At 41.5% G+C, this 10,603-nt stretch overlaps 1 protein-coding gene across 3 annotated transcripts in view; it reads left to right on the forward strand.

Annotated features, from left to right (window-relative positions):
- The window catches only part of ENGASE (endo-beta-N-acetylglucosaminidase), a 29,711-nt gene extending 20,301 nt beyond the window's left edge, over positions 1–9,410 (forward strand). For 2 of the 3 annotated variants that reach the window (XM_063456251.1, XM_063456253.1), the window contains 6 exons: positions 2,561–2,669; positions 2,874–3,064; positions 4,556–4,704; positions 5,042–5,135; positions 6,451–6,565; positions 6,794–9,410. In XM_063456251.1, the coding sequence (XP_063312321.1) occupies positions 2,561–2,669; positions 2,874–3,064; positions 4,556–4,704; positions 5,042–5,135; positions 6,451–6,565; positions 6,794–7,189 (1,054 nt within the window). In that variant the 3' untranslated portion in view covers positions 7,190–9,410. The remainder of the gene's footprint in view (positions 1–2,560; positions 2,670–2,873; positions 3,065–4,555; positions 4,705–5,041; positions 5,136–6,450; positions 6,566–6,793) is intronic. The other variant, XM_063456252.1, reaches the window with a different exon arrangement.
- Positions 9,411–10,603: the final 1,193 nt, after the last annotated feature.

Raw genomic sequence — 10,603 nt, forward strand, 5'->3', positions numbered from 1 at the left:
GAACAGTATAATACTGTGATCTGTATTTTGATCACTGTAGGCAGTGATCGACTGGCAGGGAAGGGGTTAATTTTTATTTGGACTGGGTAAAGGGTTTATTTTTTTAAATTTTTTACTTAAATGTTATTAAAACTTTTTTTTTAACTTAATTTTTTAACTTTTTAAAGCTTATTTTTAAACTTTTTTTAACGTTAACCCCTAGTTAGCGTAATACTAAATCCCCCAATTCCCCACTAACTTCCACCCTCCCCAGCTAGCTAAATTTATAATTTTAAAATATTTAAATTAATTAATAAAATAAATTAAAAAAAAAAAAGAATTAACCCTCAGGGGTTAAAAAAAAAATCAGATCTTAGTAAAATGTAATCCCTGCCAATTGATCACTGTAGTCAGTGATCAATTGGCAGGGAAGGGGTTAATTTTTTATTAAAATGGGTAAAGGGGGGGGTAAAGGGGGGTGGGATTTTAATTTTACTATGTTTTCTTTCCACCAGGGGGCAGGATCACTGAAGATCCGTCTCCCTGCACTTCACACAGAACCAGGAAGTGCAGGGAGGCGGAGGTGAGTATACACAGCACATGTGCCCGCTCAGACATGCTGTCAGAGCGGGCACATGTACTGGGGCAGCCCGATCCGGTGCTCCCGGTCTGCCTCTAATGCAGAGGCAGACCGGAGCACCATTAACCCCGCGATCGCCGCGATTGCGGCGATCTGGGGTTAATTTTAACGGGTGACGGACAAGGTCCGTCACTCGTCATTAACGCATTCCCCTGAGTGACGGACCTCGTCCGTCACTCGTCGTTAAGGGGTTAAACAAATATTAATTCAGAGACAACACAACATACAAATAATGACCCACAATCTAACTAACTAAAACAACAACAACAGCAACCACAATCTGACTAACTCACTGTGGCAGCAGCAGCTATTTGTAAAACGGTATTTTCCTGTAACCTGTACGTACCACTTTAAGAACCAAGGGTACGCGGGTGTAATGTATTGCATGTCTATAGAGTTCGTATGCTGGCGGCATAAAAACCCGTCGGCATTCAGGTAATCGTTCCACGAACAGTGATTTCCATCTCTGTTCGTGAAACGAACAAACTGCCGGATGGAGACCACCCTCAGGAGGTCGTGTGGCTCTCGTTAAAGATTGCAACATTGTTGCAAACTGTAAATTAAGAGGATTCAGGGTGGCCGTCGTTCGGCTACCGACCACGCGGCGGTCGGCCATCTTGGATCCTTTGTTAGCCCAGCGGTATTTGGTCGTCGAGCGCCTGGAACTAAAATCGGCTGCTCGATGGCACGAATACCGCTGGACTTCCAAGCCGTTCGGGAGCCCTGGTCTTTCGGTATTAGGTTTCTATGGAATCCTTCGGTAGTTTGAGGGGAACTTAGAAAATAAGTGTATTTTGTGCGGCGTTCGGTTATTTAACCCCTTAAGGACACATGACGTGTGTAACATGTCATGATTCCCTTTTATTCCAAAAGTTTGGTCCTTAAGAGGTTAAGCTGGGATCGGAGCGGCACTTTCAGGGAATGTGCGCTCCGACCCCAGCTATCTGCCGAACACCCGTTCGTCCAAATTTGACGAACAATATTCCATTTATGTATTTTAATGTAAAATCTTGCTTCTGCTGCACGAGGGGATAATCCACTTAATAGTATATGCTGGTGGGAGTGTCCCTCTCATGCAGCAGTGTATTATGGGAGAAATGTCCCTCTTGTTCAGTCCCCACGTAGTCCCCTATTTCCTCACCCCTGAATTGTCTGTAGGGAAACCCCTTGCATGGGAAATTCCATAAATACTGTGAGTGTGTGAATAAAACGTCAGTTGACCTCCAAGCTATGTGTCGTCTAGTTCTTGGAGGGAAGGGATTGTAACTACGCTACCTGTCTTGTATCTGTCTTGGATTACCTTTCCTGTCTACCAGCGGAGATACCTTGGATAATACCTCTACTCCGCTACACTCACAAAACCAACTAAACCTTATAAAGTCATCAGATCCCACTCCCCGTTCACCATGATAAAAATTATCCCATGTCTGCTCACGTGTCTGCTCAGTAGCACAGCCAAGAAAGAACAGGGAGGAATGGAGATAGGGGGAAGTGATTATCTCTTTCCTGACTTGTAAAGGTATTGAATTCCCTAATTACCATATTAAATGGTAAATCTTATCCTCCTGTAAGAAAGGCATACATGACCCCTGGTCACCATATTAGTTTGATGACAAAATGTCACCACACGCATCCTGTCATTCATAAATCACCACTGGCAGCCATACATGTCCAGACCATGGTAGACCATCGACAGGTGCCACCTTTGGATCATGCACAATTTTTCTTTTTTGCCATATTTTCATATTGCCATCACTATATGCATCACATCAGTCTAATAAGAGTACTGTTAACTTGGCAATAGAGATCTACAACTAAGAACATGTTTGAAACCAGAAGAAATAAAACGTTTTCTGATATATTGTCCATTTCCTATGGCTTGTCTTTTTGTTGTTGCACTGTGTCAGTCAGTCTCTCATGATGGCGTCTTTTTCATTCCAGGTTCTGGTCTCTGCTGGAGAACTATCTATTTATACACAGCCTCTGCTCACTTCCTATCTGCTCCACTCTTTGCATTGGATGTGGAAAGAAGAGATTCTCTTTTGGAAAGGTGAGGTCCTCATTTTGTTTTTTTTATGATGTAAATCTTTGAACTAGTATGCCCTCCACCCCTATCAGCTGGGAATAGGGCCCCAGACCATGACCAAGTGATCAGTCTGCCCCGTATGCTTTCTTACATAAGAAGATGATCCCTGATCGGGCCCCGTGCTGTGTATCCTAGTACCCAAAGAGTGCTGCCATTTTTTGTCTTTAGGATGAAGAAGTTGGCCCATGGTTTAACTTGAGTGCCCAGGAGGTTCAGCCAATCTTCACAGAGGTCACGTCTCAAGACCAACAGAGTGGGTGGGTGAGGTCCCGGATCTGCCAGAAGGATGCGTGGCAAGGAGGCAACTCGCTGCTGATTGAGGGGAAGTTACCAGCAGATACAAATGGAGTCACACTGAGGTTAGTGCCTGGGTAGGGATTCAAGCGAGTTCACTAAGGAAGTGAAAGGCCAAAGACAAGTTCATTGGAAAATACATTTGTGTAATATTAGTAGTAAAAAAATAATTTATCATTTACATTGAAATGCGTTTTACGGTGGCATTCAGGTATGACAACGTTGGTCATGCTCTATCATCACATCAATAAAACTCTCAATCTACGTATGGTATGAAATGTGGTCCTGAAAGTTTCCCTGTACTTATTATGAAAGACGCAAATAAACCCCAATGATCACCTTCTAATTACCATCCCCATCTCTGTGTTTTATCGATACAATGAGCTAGAATCTGAGTGATTCAATGTCCAGTGATGGATAATGCTGTTTTTTTTAAGCTGGGGACCGCTGTAAAAAGCGTTATTAAAGTTGTACTGACATCAAAAAGTGACTAAATCTTCCCACTGTTTCCGTAAAATGTCACATGTACTGCTGTCCTATAACTACACACTGTAAAGAAAATATAACTTGCCCTAGACTAGACATGGCAACTGTAATAAAATTGTTTGCACGTCTCTCCCAGAATTCCTGGCAGACAGGGCTGTGACTTTTTTTTTTTTAGCATTGTTTGCAATGACTTTCTGCTTATAACATGTTTTTGAATCTCTACGCGTGGCCGATGGTCTGAATTATAACTAAACCCCAGTAAAGAATAGTGCTGTTCTTCCTTATTGGAGCTCTGTAATTAATGAATACCGGCGGCTCTCAAGTCACTGGTCCCATTTACAGCTAGAACCTAGTTAACCCCTTAAGGACCAAACTTCTGGAATAAAAGGGAATCATGACATGTCAGGCACGTCATGTGTCCTTAAGGGGTTAAACCAATAATGAGCACTGATGTTCAGCAACAGAAACTGATTTTGCCTGAAACCCATAACACCCCACCATGAGCAATACTTCAGAATCAGATGACCACGCTCCACCACTCTTGGCACCACCTGGCAAGTCTAGATTATCTTGGGAAATAATTGATATTATAAAGGATTTTAGACGTAACACTGCAGATCTTTATCATTGGGACCTGGAATTGAAATGTATGTTTCTAATCTTTTATGGTGTTTTTTGGTAATAATTCTAAAACTGTTAAATACGAGTCAGGTAATGGCTTTGACGTGCCTGTCAAATGTATCTTAAAAACAAAAATCCTGTAAGATATTGTTCGCTAAACTGGAAATTGAGGAGAATTAATCACAGATTTGGGAATTCTAGGCTGAAATAAACAAGTTAGGAAAATTCTCAATTTCAGCAATTTTCTATCTATGCCTTTTTTGGGCAAAAATGTGCAATTCCTTTGTCTGTTGGCTAACATTCTCTCTAAGATACCCAGTTCAGTGAATAGCGGCCTGCAGTAGAGGACTTTTCGTTGCCTTGATGGCCGGTCCGTTGTAAGATAGAAGGGGCACTTTTTAAAATGAAGAATTGGTCATCGCCATTAAGTCCCTTGTGTTGTGATTTAGGTTGTTGTCCCTGCATGTCGCGTCTCCACAGAATCTCTTGCTCCTCTTGGTGTACAAGTTGGAGGAACCATCCAAAGTGTCTGTGGCGCTGGAGCTGGGAACGCAGGACGTGACTTCCTGCCAGGTGGAGAGTATCACAGGAGTGAGTGGTGAGACAAGTATTATTTTATATTAAGTTTAGGCTCTCTGCCTGCCGGTAGCTGAGGATTATGGGACTTGTAGTGCACAAACAGGAGGTTACTTGATCAGAGAGTAAATAGTGGAAATTGGTTTAATATACAGCATATATCCACACTGTGTGTGAGGCAGTAGATGGGAGAGGAAGAGATCTGGTCTGAAAGAATAATTTAAAGTTTGGTGGGGGTAATGCCACTGTGCTTCTAGCTTCCAATGTCTAAGTCACTCTGTTATGTAATGTACTACATCTGGTGAGTCTGACAGTATTCCTCCCAGCTCCACTGATCATGTTCTCATTGTGTTCCGCAGAGCAGGTGGAGGCACGCAAACTGCAGACGCTCTCTGAGCCTCCCAGTCAATTTTCAGACATCCAGAAAGACAACAGACATGGCTGGGTGCAAAGGTGGGTGTTTGAAAACCACTGACAGACCTTCAACTGAGGATTTAATGTGCTTAAATCAGATCCTGAATAGCTTCACATCTACCCTAGAGGGAGTATGATCTTTATTCAAGCCAAGTATCTCTTGACCTAAACTTTCAAATTGGGCCCATGGAATAACCAGCATGTTCCCGTATCCCTAGACATTAAAGGATCACTATAGGGTCAGGAACACAAACGTGTATTCCTGATCCTATAGTGTTAAAACCACCATCTAGCCCCCCCCCCCCCCCCCCCCGGCCCCTCATGCCTCCATAAATATAGCAAAATCTTACTGTACTCAAGCCTGAAGCTGCTGGCTCAGCCCTGTCGGCCTCATTGATTAAAAAAACAAGCAGTCTGCTGACATCATCAGAAGTGGTAGCCTGATCCAATCACAATGCTTCCCCATTGACTGAGACTGACAAGGAGGCAGATCAGGGACAGAGTCAGCATGATTCAAACACAGCCCTGGCCAATCAGCATCTCCTCATAGAGATGAATTGAATCAATTAATCTCTATGAGGAAAGTTCAGTGTCTGCATGCAGAGGGAGGAGATACTGAATGTTTGGATGCATTTTAGGCAGCCATGACCCGGGAAGGATCTCTAACCGCCATCTGAGGAGTGGCCAGTGAAGTTATCACTAGGCTGTAATGTAAACATTGCATTATCTCTGAAAAGACAGTGTTTACAGCAAAAAGCCTAACGGTAATGATTCTACTCACCAGAACAAATTCAATAAGCTGTAGTTGTTTTGGTGACTATAGGGTCCCTTTACTTTATCTGTACTCTCTCTCTAGTGCATTGAACTATTCACATATGTATGTACATTCTCTAGTACATATAACTCTTTATATATTTGTATATTTTCTAGTGCATAAAACAGTTACTCTATCTGGCTTATTATGTGAAACTTTTCTTATCGCTGTACTCTCTATAGCTCACGTTGTGTATCCTAGAATTTGTGTAACTTGTGCAAAGACTTGGGAACAAAGGAGGGGCTGTTGGTAATTAAAATAGTAATTAATATAACTATTTCTTATTCTAGAGAAATTAGTCTTTTTTTTTCTGTTCTGTGAAAAAAAAATCTGGTGTAACATAGTGGCATGTGAGGGTAGGACATTCCTCGGAGGATAATTAAAGGTGAAGTATAAAATATGTCTCTGGTTCCTGATCCTCTCAAGGTATACCAGGCTCTAGACTCGCTGTCTGTGATTGCCTGTAAATGGTGTCCATTTAGTCTGAGTTTGTAATCACAGACCACGAATATCCACGGCTGACAATTTATCTCTTGGCAGGTACTATGAAGTGGAGCTCAATGACTGCTTCTTGACCAGTTTGTCCATCCACCTATCCCACCTAACAGACAGTCGGCAGGATGAATTCTTCACGTGTCGCATCGGAGAGATCAGGGTATCTTTCTTTATTCTGTGTGTGGTCCCCTCACACTTCCATTCTTCGTACGCTGCATTTTTAATGCTTTTAACGCTGTCAAAGATAAATATAAAATTAATATGGCTCATCAAAAGCTGAATAAGCATGAAATTCTGTGCCTGTCTGACATCTTCCAACCACCTGTATCATAAATGATTGCTGATTCACCTTCTTGTGTCACTGATCTGTCCAATTCCCGTCCTACAGATCTTGGATGTGTCCGAACCTCCATCTCTGCCTGCACAGCCCTCAGATCTCTCACTTTCCAACCTCCGTTGGCGCAGGAATCCAGAAACAGATCAGCTGTTGGTCAGCCTCACATTGCGCTGGGCGCATCCCAAGGGCAGCGCGCGTCACTTTCGCATTTACTGCAGAGGAGTCACCTGCCTTCTTTCATCCACCTCTGATGCTCATCTTCTAGGTCTGGCGCATGCTTGCGTCTATCGGGTGGTGGACCTGGCAGTGCCCAATGCCTGCCCTCCTATTTCAGGGCGGCTGGAATTCGCTGTCCAGCCAGTTAGTAAAGACGGACTTGAAACATTACCACTGGAATGGGGGCATCTGGCGCTAGAATACGCGGAGCAGACACACACAGAGGTTTGATGATGGTGGAGGTTCTCAGCCACAAACTCTGACAAAGAGATTGGCTAATTAACATATCCTCAACACAAAACCAAATTTTTGACCAATGAAGCCATTCTTTTCACCAACAGCCAAGATTCTACAGGTAACAGGATGACAAACGTCCACGCATTTCGTATAGTCCCTTTTCTCCTACCTTGGCATTTCCTGCACCTAAAGAATCTTCCTTGGGACTACAAGAACAGCAGTTATAGGCAGTGACAATCAAACCTCATCTATGCACACATCCATCCTAAAACTTAGGTCGGCATTGGAAGTTTTATGTCCTTATCGTATTCCTTCCATAAAACTGACTGAAAACTCTGTCCCTGTTCAATTCACAGCTTATTATGGCCGACGTATGGAAAGGTTTTGAAGGAGCTATAACTCACAATGACCATCTCTTGAACTTTGACCAGGAGCATCTGTTATTGATGAGTCCCCAGCAGATAGTTGGGTTGCTTTTTTGAAATCTTGTTCCAAACTCCAGGACAGATTCCTTCCGTGATCCATGTATCAGTAACTTCTGGTTGCGATCTTTTCCCTTCTTCCTGGAAGGCCATTAGTATTAAAAAGAAGAAAAAAAGCCATAGGGCATTGGCTGCCCAGGATTGTCTATCTCCTGTTTTCTCCACTTATGTGAAATGTGGGAAAGGGGTGGATAAAGGTTCATGGTAAAAGATTAGTTTTTTTGGGGGCTAAAGATCAGAAATAGAAGATGGGTCGGGTATTATACGCACATTGAGGGGGGTATACATAACTAAAACGTGCATATTTATTACAAAGAGGAAAGCAAGATCATATAAATCATCTTTCCTTAGTGAATTGCACATGGGAAAAACATATTTGGACAGAACTTAATAAAACGCGTTAATGTTGTGTTTTAGAAGACTTGGCCTTGCAGGGTGTCATGGCGTCCAAAAAAATAAAAACTACAGTCTTGGTAGACACGAGATTACTCGGGGCCGGAAGGATGGGGGAGGTAATATGTTAATAGTTACTCAGTCAGATACCCCACTTAGGCGAGAGTTTTAAACTTCCAATGTATGACTGAGCAAGATAAGACATTTCCACACATGGCTTCAGATGGCTGCCAACAAAACATGTATTCGGTGCAATAAATCAGTAGATGAGACAGAGGTCGTGGCACGGTTAAACGCCTGCCTGATGGGCCTGTTATCGTAAATACGGTACTCCTTTATATACACCTATCTGACATTACCCAGAACGCAGTATTGCTCCCAATCCCTGTGTTTTTCCTTTTTCTACATTACTCTTTCGAATTTTGCTCAAATCTCAGCCTTTGTGACACCTTCACCATGTGAACTACACTGATTCAGGGCAACAGTCACATCTGTGAAATTCTGTATAAGTTAACGCACGTAGAGGCATAACTTTTTTTTATATTAGTGACATGGGTATAGGTGTTTAATATATATTCTATATAATTATCCATTAACTAAGGCATCCTCTGTGTGAAGTTACGTCTCAATTTTCACCACAATCCCTTAAAGCTAGTGGACAGGATTCTGAATATTTTGGGGTATCGAGCGATGTTTGTTTCTGTATTATAATTGTATGTGTCTTCATGCTGCTAGTATTTGTGGATTTGGGCTCCACTGCAGCAATTTGAAAGACAAAATGTGAACTGCCAGATTTAGAAAATGAGCTTTAGGCTCTCGGCCATGACCTTCGTCGCATGGGTGGAATTGTACTTCACTCCTCAATCCTGACTCCCTCAGTCGATGGATCTACTCGGGGAAGGTTTTCTTTTCTTCACCAGGACATTAAGGACATAGATTCCTGAAGTGATCAAAATCAATCCATGATCAATCCATACTATCCTTGGTAAGACTCTGATTTACAGATGATCGTAATAATCATCAAATGGATTGCTAGGGAATATTACATTAGCAACGTTGGGAACGCCATAAAATGATTAAAAACATGTAGAAAAACACGTTTTCTTTATACTTTAAAACCATTCCTAAAATTATATAAAGAGACTGGCTATTAAAGTGTGTATTACTTGGGACAAGTAGGAAAACGAAAGTTTTTCTTTTTTTTGTTGTCATTTTAAACATGCTTACAGACTGACTTCACGATCATCCGATGAAAATGTTTACAGACGCCTCAGCGTGTGAAGATTATTCTGTTTTGCTACGTGTGTATCACTGAAAGAATAAAATGTAACTGAAATAAATGATGTTCTGTAATCTGTAAACATGGCTTGGAAAAGAAACCAGGAATTGTGTATCATTCATTTATACAACGTCAGCCATTTCCACCGCTCTAGAAACCATCGGTAAATATAGTCATTTATACAGTGTTTTACTTGCAGTCAAACACAAAGCTCTTTACTGTTGTACCAGCAGAAGTCATCTCAATGAAGTGATCTCGGTGCAGTGGTCCTGTTAACCCCATAATCTAAAACAATGCCTGTCACGGCAAGGGGGGCATAATTAATTACTGGAATAAACAAACTAATACAGAATAGGTGTGGCTAGAATGATGGCGCTTTGTGGTATTAAGTGAAATTATTTGGTTTAGCTGCTACATGCACTTAGTGGATACTCCAAGACACCACTACAATAGTCAGACCAAAGAGAAAAACAAATTACCATGTAGTGAGTCCGTATACACAAACTCCCACTACTTGATAAAAATGCAGCGCTAAATATAGTATTCTAATGGTGCAAATCATACACTTACCCCTTACCATACACTTGGGGTATACATGTAAAATAAAACAGAGAGCAAAAAACATTTTAGAGTAGTATTGTACAATAACACTTGATAAGTTTTAATTTGGTGAGTGAAGAAGAAAAAAATAAAATTTTAAGAGCCTTTTATGAGAATATAGACTCTAAACACATATGCCTCTGTGCCTTTAAGGTAGGCAACAGCACCTGGGGAGTAAGCCTTTTTCTTTCCTTCCCTCTGTCAGTAGGTGTATCTCCAAACAAAACACAGAAAACAGAAGAGGCCTCCTGGTGCAGATTATTTTAAAGCGCACAATATATATATATATATATATATATATATATGTAAGTGCTCACCTTTTATAGAGCCTTTTGATGACTGGCTCTAAGTATTGCTGGCTTTAGTGTCAACCGGATTTCCAATACAAGGTAGAGATGTATATAAGTAGCTTTAAAATTGACATTTATTTGAACAAAGAATATAAATAAAATGAGTCCAAATATATATATAGTGCACTATTTGCTTTAAGATAATCTGCACCAGGAGGCCTCTTCTGTTTTCTGTGTTTTGTTTGGAGATACACCTACTGACAGAGGGTAGGAAAGAAAAAGGCTTACTCCCCAGGTGCTGTTGCCTACCTTAAAGGCACAGAGGCATATGTGTTTAGAGCCTATATTCTCATAAAAGGCTCTT

This window comes from Pelobates fuscus, chromosome 5 (assembly GCF_036172605.1).
Source record: "Pelobates fuscus isolate aPelFus1 chromosome 5, aPelFus1.pri, whole genome shotgun sequence".
In the NCBI taxonomy this organism is placed as follows: Eukaryota; Metazoa; Chordata; class Amphibia; order Anura; family Pelobatidae; genus Pelobates; species Pelobates fuscus.